General features: G+C 37.0%; 1 protein-coding gene across 1 annotated transcript in view; it reads left to right on the top strand.

Moving 5' to 3' along the window:
* LOC124873250 (contactin-associated protein-like 4) overlaps window positions 1-23,535 on the top strand; it is a 147,478-nt gene that overhangs the window by 55,166 nt on the left and 68,777 nt on the right. Inside the window, exons 6-9 of the mRNA XM_047373770.1 lie at window positions 5,544-5,719; window positions 12,079-12,225; window positions 16,431-16,698; window positions 17,980-18,129. Of these exons, the coding sequence (XP_047229726.1) occupies window positions 5,544-5,719; window positions 12,079-12,225; window positions 16,431-16,698; window positions 17,980-18,129 (741 nt within the window). The remainder of the gene's footprint in view (window positions 1-5,543; window positions 5,720-12,078; window positions 12,226-16,430; window positions 16,699-17,979; window positions 18,130-23,535) is intronic.

Here is a 23,535-nt window from a genome sequence, read left to right as displayed (position 1 = left end):
ATATATGTCTGGGAAATGTATTGATTTTTCATAAGTATTGTACTTTGAAGTTGCTACACAGTTTACGAAAGTCTGAGCCATACTCGGATAAATAACCTTCTTCACCCACTTGAACTTGTAAATGAAGTAGTGTCAACCTTCTGCTTCAGCAACAGGAGGCAACATCTTTTCCAATTACTCTGGTTCTCACCATTAACAGAACAGAGCAAACACTGTTGCCACAGTTAGTAGCCTGCTGCCCCACACTTTCTTTTTGCAACAATATATGCACATGCTTCACATACCTAGACAGTATGGTGGCAGGTGGTTCAAGGAAATGCTGCTCGCATGAAATAATAGGAAGCCTGCAGCTAACCTGTTTCCTTTTGTTCAGAAACAGGTGATGATTAATGTGAAAGAAATTTTAAACCACAAAAAATAATGAATTAGCTTTGTTATTTTGGTACCCAACAACATTATATTAAATGAACTCTTTGCATTGAGATGGAAGAACCTTACAGAAAAGTAACCATCACTCCTTTCAGCTGTTGAACAAAAGACATTCCACACTAAATCACTTGGCATGAACACTCCCTCTAGAGTTTCATTTCTGCAAAGATTATGTAAAATTCCCAAAGGAAATGTGCACGGAGCTTTAGAAGCGTTCTCCAGCAGATTTATGCCTGTCAGTGCATGATATAAAACCTCTGTGAAATTGTTTGAAATACTTGATTGGTATCAGTGTTTTTATCTTCCATTTACTACCTTTTGCAACTTTAATGTAGAAATTATACCCCTGCTTTTTTTATTAACTATTTAACAGAATTTATTGGAAAAAAAAATGCTTTGAAATCTGTTGAATACATTTGTTTCCCACTCAAGTGTTCTTTTAGTGTTTTGGTTCTTTTTGAACACATTTCTGTCTTACATCCTTATGCATTTCATGGTGTATTAAACATGCCAAATTTTGTAAATCTTAAAAGCCAAAAAGCAGCAGCTCTGACATACGTTTTACTCTCTAAAGGCTCATGAAAGACACCCTTTTGGAGGAATCTCCATTGCTGCAGCTTGTATTTGCAATTCTGTTTCAATCAATACTTACTGATCACAGCCATAGATAAAACTCAGAACAAATTTTTACCAATTAAAAGGTACTTTACATATCTGTTTACTACAACAGATTGTTAAAAAAAAACTACAAAAACAGGAATTATAAAAGATATCCACAAATCTACCCAACTACTTGAGAAAAACTGTGGCTTTATCAAACTATGTTTAAACCTCACAATATTACCATTTAGCATATAGAAAGAGGGAAAAGTAGGTAAACGGCAAAAAAATAAATAAAAATCTGAAGATATTATGTTTTTCCACCTAGGTTGCTCACGGATTACACTGCCTTCCATCCTATCAATTTTATTTAACGCAACAGATTTTTTTATTCTTAACCGCAGTTTTGCAAAGCAGTTGTAATATACTGCTGCAACACAGGCTTACTTTGGTTAAGAAAGCTACTGTAACAGACTGGCCTTATGCCACCTAAAATGTATATAAAGATACTTGTTCCTTACGAAGGACTTGATTCAACACAAACAGCTACAGTCTTCAATAAAGTTACATCTTGCTTCTGATAATGATAATTCAATGTGCTGCAGGTTACTGAACGGCCATACTAATTTTATCATGTTTCCTCTTTGTTCTATATGACTCACTGTTTGCAGTTTATACTGATGAGCTGAGGAAATAAGCTAGAAGTATTTAAAGAAGGAAAGATTTGAATATAAAATGACAGGTTGCCTTTCTCAGCATCTGCCTGAAAAAAAAACAAAAAAAAAAAACTGAAACTAACTCCTCCTGGAAGTCCTACCAGGCTTCTAAGTCTGGTTTTATTGTCCAGAGACATATTTTGTCATAATGTTGGTTTACCGACTCTGAGAATGGGCAAACAATTACAAAGGCATAACAGCAGATTAAACAGTTTTCAGCTAAAGTTAGAGAATACGTATTAGATCTGCCGGAGGACTCTGGGTAGGCACTGAGGAGGAGAAGACAGAGGTTATCGTTTGTTCTGGAGAAGATATTGAGAGTTGTGCAGGACAGGAATGAGGTCTGCTTACTGTTGATGGTGATGATGGCTTGTAGGAGGTATGTTCTCCCACAGAGGCTGAGTTAGGCAGGAGGGGTGGCATGGAGATTCTCAGTACTGATTCTCTCACTTTGTGATCTTCTGAGTGGCAGCGCTTCAACTGAGTGTGGGACGTTGAAGGGTGGACAGGCAGGTAAGCAATGGTTTGGTGTTTTCAAGAAGTGATCTCTGAGTCGCAGGGCTGGAGACGGGAGAGGGAAGGAGACTTATGGCTAAAGCTGCAGGGAGTAGTTCCAAGAAGTTCGCCTTAGCATAACAAAGAGAACAGGAGCACAAAACCCAGGACACAGTTATCAGAGGGATCCAGATCTGCAAAGGCAGGACAAAGAAACTACATTAGAGCTGGCTCGGTAAATGCAGGAGAACTGCAGAACACAGTTAGTTTATCACACTGGCAGAAATAACAAGCCCTCTTGATTGGGCTAAATGGGTAACACATGTGGAGCTGCACCTGCCAGTCACACCCTGTAGGGAGACAGAGAGACACAGCGCAAGCACAAACACCTGCTCACAACCTCTGTGGGTCTGACACATTTCCATATTAGGCAATGACACAAAGTATAAAAATAGTATAAAAAAGTATAAAAGATAGAAAAAACGTTTTTAGAAAAAAAAGAACTAAAAATATTCTGCTGTTAAAAACCTGTCATTCACATGTTTCAGTTACAGGCAGCCACCTGAGATAAAATCTTCTTTATCCTGTGTTTGCAGTTCCAACTTGGGTATTCACTGAAGCACTGTGTCTGTTTATGAATGATGACAACAATATGTCTTACCAGGACATATGGATCCAGCAGGATTTAAGTTAATATTCTAGTACAGCTTTAGGGCTTTAAGTAAACTTAAAACACAGTTGCAGATGAGATAGTTTTCTTCCTAAAACAATTTGCAGCTTTTGCAGTTGTTTTGGAGAAGCTGGACCATTCCAAAACATTACTTCCAGTCAGAAGAAACATGTTAGTAAATGTTAACAGATAACTTCAAACCAAAATCCGAAAATATGAATATTTTAGGTCCTAACTATGTGACGAACCCTAAAGGTCTCCTTGTGGTTCCGTAATAAATTGACCTTTGTTCTCCACACCTTGCACCATAAATTTGACTGACCTTCACACCTCATCATAAAGACTTTAATTTTACCTTAAGTTAAAATAAATAAATGAGTCTTTTTAGAACATTTATGAATATTGTTTCTCCCCTTTTGATGTGGCTGTTGAGTCAGGTCATAACTGTGGACCAGACACAGTTGTTATTTATACAAATAAATAAAAAAACAAGTGGGAACATCAACTCTCAATGGCATAATATTTTCATACTAGTCAGCTCTTATTTCAAAGATTGGGAGGAGGACCTGAACAAATGGACTCTGATAATGTATTCCTACTCATTTATTTATTTTGTCAAATCCACTGCTAGAGGCAAGAACGTACTTTCATTTGGTATTGATCTGATTTTTTACTTTTTCCTTTCAAATCACTGAGAGCACATAAGTTGTGTATTTCATTATTTTTATCTGGTTATTTTTTGTTGTAGGTGGAGAATGCGATCAGAGAGGATGCCATGTACTAATGAATTACTACTGATCATTAAAGGGTGTATCCATGTTATTAGTTTTATCTGAAATCATACCTGATCTGCTCCTTGCAGTGCTGTTAATCAATTTATCTTTTGTTGATCTTTCATAGCCCGAGCAGAAGTGGGGTATGGATTTTCATCCTCCCTGGGCTTTACTTAACGAGTAAAAAGAACACACCTGCTGGGCTTTTAGAGGTTGCTTTAAATTTTGATTCTTCAGCCACATTTATCGTGATTTCTTGTCAGTTGGAAACCAATGGAAAACAATCCACTGATCACAGATATAATCCATCTTTTACTCTCACCAGGTGAAGCCATAGTGTAAACATTGTCCAATTCAGGGGTCTCCAACTCCAGTCCTCGAGAGCTACTATCCTGCAGCTTTTAGATGCACCCCTGCTCTAACACACCTGAATCAAATGTGTAGGAGCAGGGATGTACCTAAAGGTTGCAGGACAATGGCTCTCAAGGTCTGGAGTTGGAGACCCCTGGTTTATTTAAAGGAGCAGCCATAAACACCCCAACGAGTAAGCATGTTCAGATGAATCAGCTATGGCGGAACTTGTACTGAACTTTGTGGTTATAACAAAAGACAAAAAGAGAAGAAACTTAACCAGTTACTTCAAAAATACAGATCACTTTGCTGCAGCTGTCAGTAACATACTGGACATTGTTAGCGTAATCGATCCTGTTGCAGCACAGACAGGAATTAGTTGGAAGAGAATTCATGTGAAGAATATCACAGTTAGATGTAGCTGTTATCAAGCTGCAGAATATATTTAACCACATTGTCATTATAATATGATTATGTACAATATTCCACAGTTGACTGCTTGGATGCAGTATTTCACAGTATATTTTATTTCAAGTTACATACAATTCAGATTCCGCATGCCAATAATATATTTGGCCTGGTGGATGTAGTGCCTGCTTTGCCATCCTATAGATATTTTTATTGCGGTGGGTTTGTTGAAGCTCCCAAAGTGGTGGGGACATCATGATGAAGGAAAAGGAAAAGAAGAGTTAGGACAACCTTAATCAGTTGTTTATTGCAATATTCAGCAATAGAATTGCAGCTACATGTTCTGATATGGTCCAGTCCAATCCTGCAAAGATTCCTTTTTCTTCTGAGGGCCTCTATTACATCAACTGTTTAATTTGACAGTTGTTGTAATAGACACTGAGATAGGTTTTCTTAATCAGAATCAGAGTCAGCTTTATTGCCAAGTTCGTACATCATACAAACAAGGAATTTGACTCCGGTACACTTTGCTCTCAGGGTTTTTTTTTGTTTTGTTTTTTAAGTATACAATTCTATTCTATTTCTATTAAGCATAGAAATTACTCTCCTTGTTTTTGAGACTTCATGGGGATCACTTAAAGAGCAATTAAGTTATGTCTTACAGTCTCACTTGTGGATTTGTAACTTCAACAGGAGCAGCTAAACAGACCTGCCATACCATGAAAACCTTTCATGGTTCAAACCTCATACCTCTAAAACTCCCACATCTTTATGCTTTTCTTTTATTTTTTGTTCTGAAAGCTCTACCTTCAAGAACACAATGTTCACATTCCTGTCCAACCTTGGCTGTGGGCACCAACTGGAACAGGATATTCACCATTCACGATCAATGTTTTATTTCTTGATGTAGACATTTGCTGATTCATCAAGAATGTTTTATTGACACAGACAAGCGTTCTGGTGACATGGAAATATCTTTAAGGACTTTTAAAGAATAGTTGTTGTTTTTTTTACTGAGCAATGCATAGTCTTCTGTTGAATGCATCATCAGGCTAACTTGACCATCTTTGTCTTTTTCACTCCATTTTCTTCGTAATGCAGATGTGAGTTCAGGCTCTGGGGGCAAACTTCTTATTTCTCTTGGAAGTCTGCTTGATGACCAACAATGGCATCATGTAAAGCTGGAACGACTCAGCAATCACCTCAATCTGACAGTGGATAAAAATACACAGCAGGTTCATGTACCAACTGAGCTCAGCCACTGGCACATTCACATGGTAAGAAGCAAATCAAAAAGCATTGCAAAATAACTTTACTTCTAGAAGTATTGATTAAGTTTTGAAGTTATATTACCATTGAAACTTTATTTTGTTAAACACAAAAGCTTTTATGACATTACTCAAAATCATTAATATGCTTTGATTAGCTAATTTTGTAATCTTGGAGCAATTTATGTTTGCTGCTTTGTCCATCATTAGCTGCTCAAAACTGATCTTTTCCCACTAAGACTTTTTGTACTTTGTTTTACTTCTAATTTACTATAAAGCTGCTATCATACTGTATACTGTATATTCTTTAGCCTAGCATATCACAAAATGCAATTTACTTGGGTCTAAACATGAAGAGATTACAAGCATTGTGAGAAGTATATCGTCCTGCAGTGAGTCTCTTATTAAGCCCCTCATTTTGAATAGTGCATTTGTATCAGGATGTTACTACAAGCCGCTAAGGGTGGTATTAGCTAAATGGGAAAAATGATCATTGCACAAGTGGATTTCACAATTTCTGCTTCCTGCCACATGTCCAACTGTCTATGGGCAATGTGTTTAGCCTCAAGCTGCCTAACTATCTGTATATTTGTGTGTGGGTTTGTGGGTGAATGTTGCCATAGTCTAAAATGATTTGAGTGTCCAGAATGACCAATTCACTTCAATTCAGTTTAATTTACAAGTCCTTCTCAAAATATTAGCATATTGTGATAAAGTTCATTATTTTCTATAATGTAATGATGAAAATTTAACATTCATATATTTTAGATTCATTGCACACTAACTGAAATATTTCAGGTCTTTTATTGTCTTAATACGGATGATTTTGGCATACAGCTCATGAAAACCCAAAATTCCTATCTCACAAAATTAGCATATCATTAAAAGGGTATCTAAACGAGCTATGAACCTAATCATCTGAATCAACGAGTTAACTCTAAACACCTGGAAAAGATTCCTGAGGCCTTTAAAACTCCCAGCCTGGTTCATCACTCAAAACCCCAATCATGGGTAAGACTGCCGACCTGACTGCTGTCCAGAAGGCCACTATTGACACCCTCAAGCAAGAGGGTAAGACACAGAAAGAAATTTCTGAACGAATAGGCTGTTCCCAGAGTGCTGTATCAAGGCACCTCAGTGGGAAGTCTGTGGGAAGGAAAAAGTGTGGCAGAAAACGCTGCACAACGAGAAGAGGTGACCGGACCCTGAGGAAGATTGTGGAGAAGGGCCGATTCCAGACCTTGGGGGACCTGCGGAAGATGAAGATTTCATTTTTCAGCACGACCTGGCACCTGCTCACAGTGCCAAAACCACTGGTAAATGGTTTACTGACCATGGTATCACTGTGCTCAATTGGCCTGCCAACTCTCCTGACCTGAACCCCATAGAGAATCTGTGGGATATTGTGAAGAGAACGTTGAGAGACTCAAGACCCAACACTCTAGATGAACTAAAGGCCGCTATCGAAGCATCCTGGGCCTCAATAAGACCTCAGCAGAGCCACAGGCTGATTGCCTCCATGCCACGCCGCATTGAAGCAGTCATTTCTGCAAAAGAATTCCCGACCAAGTATTGAGTGCATAACTGTACATGATTATTTGAAGTTTGACGTTTTTTGTATTAAAAACACTTTTCTTTTATTGGTCGGATGAAATATGCTAATTTTGTGAGATAGGAATTTTGGGTTTTCATGAGCTGTATGCCACAATCATCCGTATTAAGACAATAAAAGACCTGAAATATTTCAGTTAGAGTGCAATGAATCTAAAATATATGAATGTTAAATTTTCATCATGACATTATGGAAAATAATGAACTTTATCACAATATGCTAATATTTTGAGAAGGACCTGATATTGCACCAATTCACAATGCGTCATCTCAAGGCACTTCACAAAGTCAATTCAATCGAATCATACAGATTTCAAGTCAGGTACATACATTCCAAATAATCCTAACTATCGAACAGTGCAGTCAGATTCAGTTATTTATTAAAATTGGTTAAAATGTTTTTCTATCTAAGAAAACCCAGCATATTGCATTGAGTCAGTGACTTGTAGCATTCACTCCTCCTGGATGAGCATGTAGAGACAGTGGACAGTCACTGGCGTTGACTTTGCAGCAATCCCTCATACTGAGCATGCATGTAGCAACAGTGGAGAGGAAAAACTCCCTTTTAACAGGAAGAAACCTCCAGCAGAACCAGGCTTAGTGTGAGCGGCCATCTGCCACGACTGACTGGGGTTTGAGAAAACAGAGCAGAAACAGAAAAAGAAGCACTGATCCAGGAGTACTTTCTATGGGAAGGAAAAGTAAATGTTAATGGATGTAGCTCCTTTAGTGGTTTCATCTAGGAAGAAAAAAAAGATAAACTCTGAGCCAGTTTTCAAGTTTAGAGTATGAGAGAGCACATACAGTTAGTCACAGTAAAAGCTCAGTCAATCGCCATGCCTAGGAGAAAAATAGGGTTAAACACTGAAAGACAGGGCCATGTGTATCATTGGTAGCAGGTGAAAGTGTTGGCAGCAGAAGCTTGGACAATGCTCCCCTCCAGGAAGGTGTCACAGGTAGATACAGAGTCAGGCCAGGTGTAGCTTCTAGGAAGAGAAAAGAGAGAACAAGGTTAAAAGTGGAGAGTAGTATGAGAATGTTGCAGAGAGAGTGAAAGTGGTCATTATGTCCTCCAGCAGCCTAAGCCTATAGCAGCATAACTACACAGATAGTTTCAGTTCAGATTATTTAGTTAAACGGCGCTTATTTACAACAATGTCGTCTCAAGGCACCTCACAAAGGGTCCCACTGATGGTCATTGTTATACTAAAAACCACAAGGATTGGGATACCTCTCTCTGTCAGACTGATTATAACCATTGGAAAAGAGAAGGGGTCATACAGGTAGCAGAAATGGAGGGTGTGTTTGCACCTCAACCATAACTGAGCCGGTTTAGGCTAAACCTGACTCCCCCTTACTCCAACCAACAGGGAGGGAAGAAGGCTCCCTCCCTGATAAACTAAGCCACTCTAACTATAAGCTTTATCAAAAAGGAAAGTTTTAAGCCTAGCTTTAAAAGTAGACAGGGTGTCTGCCTCATGGACCAAAACCGGGAGCTGGTTCCACAGGAGAGGAGCCTGATAACTAAAGGATCTGCCTCCCATTCTACTTCTAGAGACTCTAGGAACCACCAGTAAACCTGCAGTCTGAGAACAAAGTGCTCTGTTAGGAACATATGGAACAATCAGATCTCTGATGTATGATGGAGCTAAATCATTAAGGGCTTTATATGTGAGGAGGAGAATTTTAAATTCTATTCTGGATTTAACAGGGAGCCAGTGAACGGAAGCTCAAGTAGGAGTAATATGATCTCTCTTTTAAATTTTTATCAGAACTCTTGCTGAAGCATTTTGAATCAGCTGAAGGCTTTTAACTGCATTTTGTGGACATCCTGATAGTAAAGAATTGCAATAGTCCAGACTAGAAAACCTCCATGTAAATTCAATCTATTATTAAGATCAAGTGAGTAAAATTTACAATGAACTACTGTGTCAAAACAAAGGAAATTATATTTGCCATCTTATTTTTTCTATACTTTATCATTTTGAGCTCAAAGTTCAAAACTCAGTGAGTGTCAAATAAGTGTTGACTGAGTTATTCAGAGGGCAGTCCCTGTTCCCCTGCCGTGCCAGTCGATGAAAGCATTCAGGATGTAAAAGTGAGTTTAAATTCATTAGTGCAGACAGAACATCCACATAGTTTAGTGTGAGAATAGACATTATTACTGGGTGATTTCAGTAATATTTGCTTTGCTTTTTAATGGTCAAGCAACACAATTCTTTGATGTGTATCTGTAGCTGCCTTGTTTAGCCAGAGATCAAACTGCATATACAGCAGTTTTAGATTAAAGTTACATTATTTATACAAGAATTTATTAAATTAACGCAAATATATGGAAGACAAAAACAAGCAAATTGGTCGGTGATGAGTAATATTAATGAGTAGAATGCTCTGATTGTTTTTTAGGTAAGTGCTCAAGTCAGGTTGAAACTATACCTGTTAGAATAAATGGTCTCATACTTTGAGTACTAGTCCAGCTATCACAGTTGCCACATGGCTCTTTTGCATAGTGTCCCCAGTAAGCATCATGCCATAGTATAGAGGTCAGTGGTTGTTTTATAGTAAGGACAAACAAGAAAAAGCAACAGCTGTGGTATCACAGATGGTATTTAAGTATAGAAACACAGTTTTCATTATGTTTGATACCCAGTCAAATTTGCCCCCTGCCTGTCAACTACAATATGCATATTGCATATGCTTATCATTAACATCTAATGATGTCCGCAGCAAATGCTTCAAACAAACACCTACAAGAATGTATGGGGTGCCACCAGGGACATAAATCACAATTAACCTCCATATACACATATGAAATTAAACGCTTCCACATTCTATACTCAAAACCTCGCACAAACACTAGTAAAAAGTTCTCACATAAACTAGTAAAAAGTGTTCATACACACTACTGAAAAGCTTTCACACATACTAGTGAAAAGCTTTCATACACACTACTGAAAATCTTTCATACATACTAGTGAAAAGCTTTCATACATACTGGTGAAAAGCTTTCATACATACTAGTGAAAAGCGTTCATACACACTACTGAAAATCTTTCATACATACTAGTGAAAAGCTTTCATACACGCTACTAAAATGTTTTCTAATTATTTCAGTGGAAACAGAAGGTGTTTCAGTAGAAACTGTAGGACGTTGCGTCCTAAACTTAACCCTAACCCTAAATAAATAATACATTTTATAGTTTTACATTTTAATGATGATATTAAAATGTATGTTTAATATAATTTAGCACAACTTTATAATTAAGGATGGAAATAATTAGCACAGAGTTGTGAAGCCGTAAAAACAGAGCCTGATGATTAAACCCTCTATCTCCACTGTAAATAACAGCACATGATCTTTATTTACCCCTTTTACATATTCCTGATGGCTTATAAGCTTGTTTTCCGTAAAGTTTTCTTGTTTTATTATCTTTTCATTTTATTATTGTTTATAAATCAGTCATTTAAAATGTTCTAATTATTTTTTGCAAAACGTTTAACAACCTAAACACAACAAATTTAACATTCTGAACAAAGTTTAAATACATTTATTTGTAGAGCATAATAATAATACAATAGTGGCTGTGGTTTTTGTCTGATTTTATTGTTAATACCTGTTTTTGCACATTTACCTTGCTTATTCTTAGAACCTTTTCATAACTGTCTGCACCCTACCTGTGTGTTACTAAGAGCTGCTGTGAACAAGTTAATTTCTGTATTGTGACATCAATAAAGTCAGTCTTATCTTAATAATAAAAAATAATGATAATAATATATATTTAAAAAAAGACCAAATATTAACCGTTAAATATCATCTGACTGAAACATATCTGTGTTTAACTTTCATTCATTGGGGAAACCCAGCGGGAGTTTAAAAACGATGTGCCGGGAGTCAGGCGATATAGCGAGCCTCAGCCGCCCGGTCAACTGACAGCTGTTAGCGCAGCGGGTGCGGACATTTACGAATACGTCGCAGCAACCTTGCAATTATGCGATATCTTGGTAAACACAACTACATTCTCGCCTGAAAGCACTGTTAAAGGTATTTATGTTCCACAGAAAGCGTAATCTATCCAACTTTATTCACAGCTTCTCTCTCTCCTCTGCCATTACTTTTTCCGTTTCAACAATCTGCTTTGATCCGCAATGAATCATGGGATAGGGTGGGCCACGAAGAACACACTGGACCCATCACTGATATCTGGGGAAAAGTAGGTCGTATTTGTTGGAGGAGCCTTCGAATTTGAACAGCGTTTGTTGCATCGTTGTGACGTAATCGCCCCGCAAATGCCGCCTTGGAAGGATTCAGCCCTTCGTCTGTCCTTTGCTACTTAAACAACTTCCGTTTCTACTGAAATGCCTTCCGTTTCCACTGAAATTAGAAAACATTTCAGTAGTGTCTATGAAAGCTTTTCGGTAGTGTGTTTGAAAGCTTTTTACTAGTTTATGTGAGAGCTTTTTACTAGTGTTTGTGCAACGTTTTGAGTAGTGCGCACATTTTAACTTCACAGTCAAGTTTTTCTAATGCATGACTTTATTATGTAATAGAAAAAAACTATTGACTTAGGTGAGCTAAGCTGAGCAGAGATATTTAAGAAGCTACTTTGCCACTGATTTATTGTAGAATTGACCAGTGAATATTTCTAAACCTTCTCTGTTAAATATCAGGCAGCAAACAATGCAAATAAATTTTGTGATCTTTATTTTGTTTAGGAATTTACGAGTGACTTTCTGTATTTTTATAATGTCTTTTGCAGCTAGGTGTGGCAGCTGTCCAGAGCCATGGACTCCAAACACCTATCCTGCCCAACAGAAACTTTCATGGATGCCTGGAAAACCTGTTATATAATGATCTAAATTTGATCAAACTGGCCAAACAAAACAGCCCACAGGTCACTGCAGTGGTAAGTTATTGTGTTAGTATTTTTTTTTACCTTCCCTGTGTAATCTGCCATTTAGAGTTTGACAGAATGACAAGCAGGCTCTGCCTACACTTCCATGATATTACTGTGTCAGATTCCTATTTCAAAATAATCTGGCACTAGAATAAATTGTAATCATTGTTTTATTTTAAGATTTTTCAGTCAAGAGGTTATAAAATCAAACTTTTCCAAAGCAGAAATTCATATTTTTGAACAGCAAATTTAATTATTATAGAGACATGTAATCAAGTAACAATATATTCAATAAAGTCTGAATCCTTTAAAACATTTGGGAGGTCCCTGTTCAGGGATGGAAATTATTGCCATACTTGATTTCATATCATCCAGTACAGTCCCTCCACCTTCACTCTTTCTTTGGCAGAAAACTTTTTATTGTTGAATCCAAATTTTATGGCACCCGTAAAGCAAAATTAAAGGAAAATAACTTTCTTGTGCGCATCAGATACTTTCACGTACACACCAGATAATTTTTCCAGTTCATTGTGTAACTCAGAGTATTACGGGCTACTGTGTAAATACCTGACCTAATTGTACAATGTTTTCCCAATACAATGACAATGCTGCATAGCTTGCCAGACGTCATTATGTTTTTTGTTTTGCTTTTTTTTCTCTTTTTTTATCAGCAGCCAGACCATGGACGCAAACGCAGGTGTTGGAAGATTTATATGTCTGTAATTAGCAACTTGTTTTTTCTCAGGATCTGAAATAATTGACCAACAGATTATGTGGTGATATTTTGGTTTATGTCCAACCACCACACATGTAGTATTAGCCTGAGGGGACTGTTTTAGGTGGAAATGACTTGTTGTGAGAAAGCTAACTTCAGATGGACTTATAGAGCTCCGAGGACACACACTCTACTTGGATTAACATTCAAAAGCTACAAAAAGATAAAGTAAAGTAAAAAATCACAAGAAAAACACAGAATGATTAAATGCATAAGACTGAGGCTTTTAGCTGTTTCCATTCACTGTTGCTATGTTTTATACAACCACTGGACAGATCACTAAGATAAAGTACTGTGTGTGCATTAATGTAACAGCGCTTTTCTGACCTGGATTAGAAATTGCAGTGTCTCCTTGAATGCTGCTAGACTTTTATTGTTTGTTTGATTTGTTTTATGTGGTCGTTTACCACCGTAGACAATTACAGGTACACTGGGATTGCAACAGGTTTCTTTTAAATCTATAGGTAGGGTTCTGGTTTGCTAGGTCTCCAAGCTACTGCTCATTATTTCTTCTGACTTTCTCACCCCCCTTGGACAAATCACTATTTAAATCTTCAACTAATGAATCCACATTTGACCTCAAGACTTTATTATCACTGCATTTTGTCCTGTGAAGCCATTCTGTTATGCATCAATGCCCAAGGTTGGTTTTCCATACAAAATATCACCCATCGACAAGTTTTCTCTGTATGCTTAGCTGTCTTGCGCTTGGTTTTCTGTATATTTATATATAATAATACAACTTTTGTGAGCTGCAAACCCGAACATAAATTAAAAGGAAATGTTGACTTGTGTAGTTTCTTAAATAAAGGCTTAACAATAGGCTACATAGTCTGTCTCTTTCTATTGACTTGATGATTTGATGAATGCTGTACTAGATGCTGCATAGATTATTAAAAATGTTTTTGAAGCCTTTCTCTACTACCAAGACTATGAAATACTAAGCTTAGGTCTCAATGATTTATGTTTTCCCTTGAATTGAATGCAGTACTCTTGGATATTAACTAATAAAAATAAATTAGTGCAATAACAATGGTTTTGGACTTAGCCAGCCAATTTGTCTACTCAAATTGGGTTTAGGACGAGCTTTAGAATGCATATCAAATAAACAGGTCACATTTACATTGTAATGTTGTTTAAGAACAACACTTGAAGTCCAGTGGTCTATTTTCAGTGCAAGACGGACATGAAAGTATCCAGTGCAAACGTGAAACTGTCTGGTGCACACGAGAAAGTATATGGTGTGCACAAGAAGGTTTGTTAATATTTTATTTTCCTTTGATGTCCCTTTATGGGCTCGGTACAAATTCAATAACATTTTTATAACTTAAGATGGTCTAAGGGCCCCAGGCCTAAAGCAGCTGTAAACTCAAACTTCTTTGATTTTGTGTTTAATAAGGCAGTCAGCTTTATTAAGATTTCTTTAGACACTGAGATGTATTGCAGATCAGTTTTAAATTTCAAATAGTTATCTGGTTGTTTTGTCTCTTGAATTTCAAAACAAAGTATTCTAAGTCAAAGCTAAAATAGAAAACATTTGAATTTCTCTTCGTATGCAATAACAAAAATAAAATCTTCAGAGATACTTTACAGTACACTTTGGTTGTGCATTACTCGACATAAGTTGATACTCTCTACTGTAAATGGTGGGATAACAAGTTAATAAAAATGTTGTATCTTGAATAAATTCCTTTAAAGTCTTAGACACGTGACATTTAATGAATTCTTCAATCTTAAACCAATTCAGTCATTCACTCACTAGCTACTTTTACATTAGAGAGTTAAGCTGCTTTATTCACACATAAACAACAATGACGCAGAAAGCCGGATTGAAGGAGTAATTCATAATTAAGAATGCAAATTATTGTTACTATTGATAATGTAACCCTCAGAAGCATATTGAAAACAAGATACAGATATATTTTCACAACATTATGTAATCACAGATGGCTTTCAATCAAAATAAAGTAAACTTGCTTGCCCTTACATGGAAAAATAAAGCACATGTTTTGAATAACACATGCATGTATGCAAAATTATAATATATATACTGGTATACTCAAAGAAATGCCACAAAAAGTTAATACTGTTACTAAGGTAATTCTACCATTTAAGGAAAATCCCATTATTTGACAACGTTAATCATTGGTGCTGTTAAAACAAGCAAATACCAGATGTACAAGCTAAGCACAAAGTCATCTATGTATTTAAACACTCATAGGTGTACATGTTCCATGTTCTCAGGAAAGAAATTTACGTTTTTTATTAGAACTTTCATTTAGAACTTTAACATAGTAAATGAACCTATCGACACAGGTTTCAAACTCCGGTCTCCAAGGGCTGGTGTCCTGCAACTTTTAGATATGTATTTCTGTCAACACACCTAAATCACATAATTAGGTCATTAGCAGAACGCTGTAGAGCCTGAGGGCATGCAGAGGTAATTCAGTCATTTGGTGTGCTGGACTTGGGACACAAGGCTTTAGAGTTAGCTCTTTGCATTTTTACTGCTTTAACTTCTGCATTTTTGTTCGACAATTCCTCTGAAACTAAAGACATTTAACAATGTAAAGATTATTATCCACTCTTCCTTTCATTTAAAATGGTTCAATATTTATGCAACCTTTATAAACTTACATGCTGGGCAAGGAACGCGTTTATGTGATCTGATAATTGTAGTTCATCATTTTTACATTAAATATTTTATCAGCACTTGAAATCACAATCTTAAACCTCGGACATACTGGACCTTAACTGGCTCCATCTTTCATTCCCACTTTCATCTCTACACCATTACTATGCTAATAGGAAAATTAGTATCATCATATTATTTTTATCATCTACATCTTTTTATTTTATGCTCACTGTCATCATCAGCATCATTAATGTCATCATATTCTCCTTCATTATCATCAGCAGTATCATCACATTTATTTTGTGGCGTTTACAAAGCCCAAAGCAAAGGAAGCTGAGTAGGAGAGAAGAAAACAAAACCGGTAGAAGTTTGAGTTTATGAATTATTCTAGATACTATATGGCACTGAAAACCATTGTTAAAACATTTCTCTTAGCAATAAAAAGATAATATCACATCAGCTGAATGTCTTTACTCCTTAGGCCTGACTCACAGGTTTTTTTTAGATTAGTTTATGGAAATTTCAGACAAATGTTTCTTGTAGTTTCTTTTTTCTTTCCTAGTGCAGCACAGGCCTTAGAAAATGCAAAATGGGTGCTGATGCTACATAACCCCAATGCTTCATGTTTTTAATGGATGCTAATATCAATATGGTAATACAGGTGTCATTTTCTCAAGAAGTGCTGATGAGACCTCTGTGACATCAAGTCAAGCTGATTAAGCTGCTGCAGTTGATGAATATTTATGTTTTATCATCTGCTTCATAGTAATGTCTACCCTTCTCTCCCTGTTCTTCTTTGAATAGGGCAATATGACCTTTTCTTGCAGTGAGCCAGTTTCTGTCGCCATAACATTTACTGACTCTCGCAGCTTCCTCCAACTGCCTGTACTGACATCATGGTTGTCAAGGACTGTTTCAATAGCATTACAGTTCAGAACTTGGAACAAGGAAGGGTTGCTCCTGACATTTGGCCTACAACAGCAGGAAGGCTCAGCCTTCCTGTATCTCAGTGAAGCCAGGCTTCGCCTTCAAATCAGTAGAGCTGGAAATACCCTCCTAGAGCTCAGCACAGGTATGTCTAGTTATGATCTTACTTCTGGATCTACTGATCTGAGTTTATTTGGGTTCTACATGAGGAATAATAATAACAGACAGGCTATTTTCATGGCAGTTCTGAGCTGTCAGATAGTTGGACAGTTTTAGAGTGTTTATCTTCTCCATCACTGGTTGCACAAAATTCTTTACAATGCTATTCAAGTACAATTGCTTCCAAAGGTATTCACAACCCCTGCACTTTTTTCACTGTTTGTCTTAATACAACCACAGACTTCAATGTATTGTATTGTGGTTGTGTGTGAAAGCCAAACACAAAATATAATAGTGTGTGCTATGCATCTAAGTTAAGATCCATCTGTTCTGTGAAGGCTTTGTATGTTATTAGAGAACATTAGAGAACAAACCGCATCATGAAGACCAAAGAACACAGCAGACAGGTCAGGGAGAGGTTCTGGTGAAGTTTAGGGTTCTAAAACAAGCAGGGGTAAGTTCTAAAAACAATATCCCAAGTTTAGAAGATCTCATAGAACACTGTTCTGTCCATAATCTGACAATGCAAGGAGTAATGCACAACTACAAACTTATGAAGACATGGCCGTCCTCCTAAACTTACATGCTGGATAAGGAGAGCATTAATCAGAGAAACAGCAAAGAGGCCCATGGTAACACTGGAAGAGTTTCCATTTCACAATGTTGCACTACAGAACCATGTGTTGGTCTGTAACATAAAATCCCAATAAAATAGTTGGACATTTGTGTCTCTAACTTGACAAATGTGAAAAAATTCAAGGGGCATGAATACTGTATTGTAAGACATTGTAGCTTGTCTCACAGTTCGGGAGATAGTTTCAATCCATCGAAGAACTTGATGGGCTGGAGATTGAACTCCTCTGACTGATGCACAACTGCCTTATCCATAAAGTACTTCAGTGGATAGATTTGTGTCTACTACACTCCACTATAATTGGCTTTTCATGAACCCACCCTGTGTAGAGCTTTAACAGTGCTATTTCTCTCATATGGCTAAAAAAAACCATAAACCCAATAAAGTGCATGTAGTCTAATTGCACTAACAACTATATTATCTATGTTAAAAACAACACTCTTTTTCTGAAAAGTCTTCATACTCACCAGGGTTTTCTGCTTTACCAGGTAACAACCATCCAGGTAACAACCAATGCCAAAAAAGCAAATTAAATAGGCATATGACATGCCATGTATGAAGATGAAGTGCAGTGAAAGTCACTCAGTACAATGAATAAAGAATTATTGCATATGTCTGTGTGCATATTCTTAGGCTCAGGTCTGAATGACGGCCAGTGGCATTCTGTGGAGCTGAAGTCGATGGAAAGTCATCTGAGCATCACGGTGGACAGAGATGAAGGAGCCACTGCTCACACTAGCATCCCACTTCTCCTGACACCAGACGGTCAGCTCTTTTTTGGTGGTAAGAGCAAATATTAAATATCTGCCTGATTGGTTTTTAATGTATTTTAGCTTTTTTGCTTCCATTTAAAAGATGTCTACATACTGAAAAAGACGTTTCCTGAATTTCTAAAGGACTTGAACAGAAATATTTAAATGTGAAAGATGGTAAAAGTTCAGTTTGCTACTGATGCATTACAATCAAACATAGTCGGTCCTCTTATTTTGTTTTTACCTTGTCATAAAATGACTGCTTAAACTAATTCTCCTAATTTTATAAATTTGTTTACAGAGGCAACTAATGATTAAATGAATGCCTCATAGGGATTAAAAATAAGCATCTGTTTTGGTGCAGATTAAAGTAAGATGTTGACAGGGGAGCCAAAGCCAAGATAAACTCAAAAAAATGTTTTTGCACAGCTTTTATAGTCCTGTTTTTTCTGGTTGCTGCCATACTCGTTGTCATAACCTATTCCATAAGATAAGTCTCTTGCACATAATATTGATGAACAACCAATGATTACATCATTTCTTAAATTTTTTTTAACTTCTGCCAGGTTGGTGTTGTACTCTACAGCCAGTGCAATGTTTCTGATGGATTTTTGTAATTATCTAAATTATTTTATTAATATAAAGGATTATTATTCAATTCCAGTCAATTCTGTTTTATTTATATAGCGCCAATTCACAACACATGTTGTCTCAAGGCACTTCACAACAGTCAGGTCCATACATTCCAATTAATCCTAACCATTGAACAGTGCAGTCGAAGTTAGCTTTTTATTCAAATTGGATAAAAAGTTTTTCTATCTAAGGAAACCCAGCAGATTGCATCCAGTCAGAGACTTGCAGCATTCACTCCTCCCGGATGAGCATGTAGAGACAGTGGAGAGTCACTGGCATTGACTTTGCAGCAATCCCTCATACAGAGCATGCATGTAGCGACAGTGGAGAGGAAAAACTCCCTTTTAACAGGAAGAAACCTCCAGCACGACCGACTGGGGGTTTGAGAGAACAGAGCAGAGACACAAAGAGAACAAAGAAGCACTGATCCAGGAGTACTTTCTATGGGAAGGAAAAGTAAATGTTAATGGATGTAGCTCCTTTAGTGGTTTCAACTAGAAAGAAAGAACAGATAAACTCTGAGCCAGTTTTCAAGGTTAGAGTCTGAAAGAGAGCACATAGAGTTAGTTACAGTTAAGCTCAGTCAATCGCCATGTCTAGGAGAGAGAAAGGGTTAAACACCGAAAGACAGGGCCATGTGGATCATCGGTAGAGGGTGAGCATTAAGTTGTTGCCAGCAGAAGCTCGGATGATTCCCCTCTCCAGAAAGGTGTCACAGGTAGACACAGAGCCAGGCCAGGTGTAGCTTCTAGGAAGAGAAAAGAGAGAACAAGGTTAAAAGCTGAAATAACAGCAAATAATCCAAAATTGGAGAGTAGTGTGAGACTGTAGCGAAGAGGGTGAAAGTGGTCATTATGTCCTCCAGCAGCCTAAGCCTATAGCAGCATAACTACACAGATAGTTTCAGTTCAGATTATTTAGTTAAACGGAGCTTATTTACAACAATGTCGTCTCAAGGCACCTCACAAAGGGTCCCACTGATGTTCATTGTTATACTAAAAACCACAAGGATTGGGATACCTCTCTCTGTCAGATTGATTATAACCATTGGAAAAGAGAAGGGGTCATACAGGTAGCAGAAATGGAGGGTGTGTTTGCACCTCAACCATAACTGAGCCGGTTTAGGCTAAACCTGACTCCATCTTACTCCAACCAACAGGGAGGGAAGAAGGCTCCCTTCCTGATAAACTAAGCTACTCTAACTATAAGCTTTATCAAAAAGGAAAGTTTTAAGCCTAGCCTTAAAAGTAGACAGGGTGTCTGCCTCACGGACCAAAACTGGGAGCTGGTTCCACAGGAGAGGAGCCTGATAACTAAAGGATCTGCCTCCCATTCTACTTCTAGAGACTCTAGGAACCACCAGTAAACCTGCAGTCTGAGAACAAAGTGCTCTGTTAGGAACATATGGAACAATCAGATCTCTGATGTATGATGGAGCTAGATCATTAAGGGCTTTATATGTGAGGAGGAGAATTTTAAATTCTATTCGGGATTTAACAGGGAGCCAATGAAGGGAAGCTTAAATAGGAGAAATATGATCCCACTTTTTAATTTTCATCAGAACTCTTGCTGCAGCATTATGTGTTGTTTGTTCTTAACTTATCTTCAGATTTTTTTCCAAGACAGAAGGTCAAACCAGAGCAGGAAGCCTCCAAAGCTTTGCACAGACAAGCTGATTATGGAATGTTCCAGTTGTAAAGCACTGCGTAGGGGTGCTTGCGTTTTCCGCACCATTGCTAAATATTCTGTGTGTTCAGATTGTTTGTAATTGTATTATGGTGATTGAACTCCAATAAAAATGGTGGGTTGTCTTGTAGGAGGAGTTTCTAGTACTAGAAGCTCCTATGCGAAGGTTTGTGCAATTTAAGCCACAAGAGGGACAGAGTGTTAGAGTTCCATAGGCAGAGGCCAAATGCTGTCTTGTAACATTGATTTAATTTAGTTTGATTAATTTGAAGATTATAGGGTTTTTTTTGTTTTTTTTGCTCAGATTTTTGTTTGTAAATATTTTTTCTCTACAATCCATTCTGTACACAATGCACTTTCATTTGCTGAGGACAATAAAATAAAACTAAGCACCAGCTAAAGCATGGAGTCCGTGAGTCTTCCAACGCTTGGCCCCTCATCTTGAGAAAAGCACAGAAAAATGTAAAACTGCAAAGTTATATGAAGGGTTATTCAAATAAACATGTACATACCACTGGGCTAAGCCAGAGCTTGAGTGGAACTAAAAAACAGGCTTGAACCCTGTCATAAAATCTATATATCTAACAAGATTAAAAATGTCTATGTCCATAAGAAGGAAACCTCTGCACATATACTCTCTATGTTGCTTCATGTTCCTCCCTGACTAAAATGCTTTTGGACCTCATTCTGCTAATGAAGGTCCAGCAAACAATCTATGCAAGATTGTTTTGTTCTATGAGACATTTGTGCCATCTTTACAGTGTGATACTTTCTGTAGAGACAGGGTTTAAACTGATGACCCCTGTCCCTGTTTTTCGTTCTGCAACTTTCATCATCCTGAATAAACAAGAGACTAAAAAATAAAATAGAGGCTATTGTATGCATAATAGAATGTCCACTTATTGTTAATTTGAATTAAAAAAAAGTTAGCTGTGTACATGTATTTTGTATTTTTATAACAATATTACATTTTTGTTCACATGAAGAATACTGATAAAACCATTATAAAAAATAAATGTTATCATTCCCCAGTGACTATTTACTATAATCTGTTCTGTATAACTGGACATTTAAACAGTCCACAGAGCTGTGTATTAGATTTCAGTTGCGCTATAACCCACCCCAGAATAATGAAAGAGAATAATTAGATGGAAAAGACTTTCAAACTGATTTATCTGAAAAGTTTTGGTTAAACATGAAGATGCCACACTACTACCATTTTACAGAGTGGTACTTGTAGATTCAATTCAATTTATCCATGTAGCACCAATTCACAGCACATGTTTTCAGGTTACATGGTTACCATGGTTCTCTGTGTAGAAACAAAAATAAACATGATGCAATGTGGTGAACTTGTCCATTTTTTTTCCCATATGTTTACAGTATGGCTTGCACTCTGTTATGCTCTAGCTAGTTCTGCAGCATACACAGATTACTCATCCTCCTTGCCTAAAAGAGCTAAAAGAGCTGGATCTACAGTGTTGATAGCAGTTAGTAACACTCAATATAACTTAGTGGTTAAATTGTTCATGTCAGCAATGGCCCTTCTGCAGTTTTCCATGTTGGACAGATTGCCGGTCAGAGAATGTTACTGGGACACAGGAGATAGATCCTGGTGCATGAATCCCACTGAAATGATTTTATGAAAACTTGTTTCTGCAGGTGGTTATCACAAGAAATGTCTCCTGCATTAACATTTCTGAAAAGATCTTTTAAAATGCTGCAAGTGGCAGATTTCTGAAATAGATGACAGAGACAATCAAACATTTTAAAGCTTTTGACACATTTTATGTGACACATATTCAGTACATTCAACTAAAGACAATTTTTTTAGGGTAAAAATATATTAAATAAAAAAAGCAATAAACTGGTTTCATAAGTGTGCACACCTTTAATACTTTAGAGAGTAACTTTCAATTTAAAAACAGCATTCAGACATCTGTAGTATGAATTTGTCAGCATCCTAAATTTTGACCTGGCAAAAATGTATCCTGTATTTTATAAAAGTTTACTAAATCTATAAGAAACCTACCTTTTGAATTGTGGCCCAAAAAATTAAGTTTGGTCTCATCAAAGCATACTAAGATTTTCCGCAAGCTTTTAGAACACATGGGTTGGGGGTGGCGGTCTGTTAAATTTTTGCCTTCAAAAGAATTTTTAATCACAAAAGTTCTGTATTTTCATACCAGATAGGTTCCAATATATTGCTTTTTTTGCACCACTGCTGCTGGAATAAAACATTTTTTATTTACTTTGTGTTATGTGGATATCTGTTATATCTATTATAGATGTTTTTTAACAAATCAGCTTTTTTCTGTAATTTTTCATGGAGAAGTTTTTTTCTGGTACCTTAACTGCCGTTTTACAGTGTACATAAATGCTGTGGAGTTTGTGTGGACCAGTTTTGGTTTTATTGGTGGCAGGTTTGATTTCCAATAAACTAAAGGGAAAATTACATCAAAGGTGTGTAGAAAAGTATTAGTTTAAGTCTGCACACTTATGCTTTCAGGTTTTAGAGCTTTTTTACAATTGTTCCCCACACAGGTTTGTTGGTTACTTTAGTTGAATGTTACAAGATATATGGCAAATTAAAAATGGAAATTTGAAAAAAAGATTTATTATATCTTTTTACACCAGAAAAAAACTACTTGTTTGAAAGTAGTGTAGCGTTCAAAGATTCACAGTGCATCATTCTTTGATGTTCCGAAAGGTTTTAATGTGTCTCTCAGCAAAGATAGATCTTCACACCGGGTTAACTGGACAGAGCTGTAGAATTGAAGCAAAACTGAAAGAACACATCTGCTTCTTTGTACAGGAAAGGATTGGGGGAATCTGAAATTGATTCCCAGTCAGCCACTTGCTGGTATGTTTCTGGCTAAAACTTTCAGAAATGGTCTTTGTTAGGGTAGCATGACCGGCTCAAAATCCTCAGGTGGGCCCCATGCTCCCAGCCTTGCACCCTGCAGCTTGACTGTCAGTCAGAGAACACTTTATTACTGGAGTCTTGTGCTTTTAAATAAAGAGTGTTGGAGGATGTAATGTAGTGATGTAGGAGTATTTCTGTTGCCTAAAGTTACCAAACTTGAAATGGTCAGTGTTCAGCACCCGATGGTGAATA

Source organism: Girardinichthys multiradiatus, chromosome 9 (genome assembly GCF_021462225.1).
Source record: "Girardinichthys multiradiatus isolate DD_20200921_A chromosome 9, DD_fGirMul_XY1, whole genome shotgun sequence".
Taxonomy (NCBI): Eukaryota; Metazoa; Chordata; class Actinopteri; order Cyprinodontiformes; family Goodeidae; genus Girardinichthys; species Girardinichthys multiradiatus.
The sequence above is the reverse complement of the archived record's forward strand: the minus strand, read 5'-3'. Positions and strand labels throughout refer to the sequence as shown.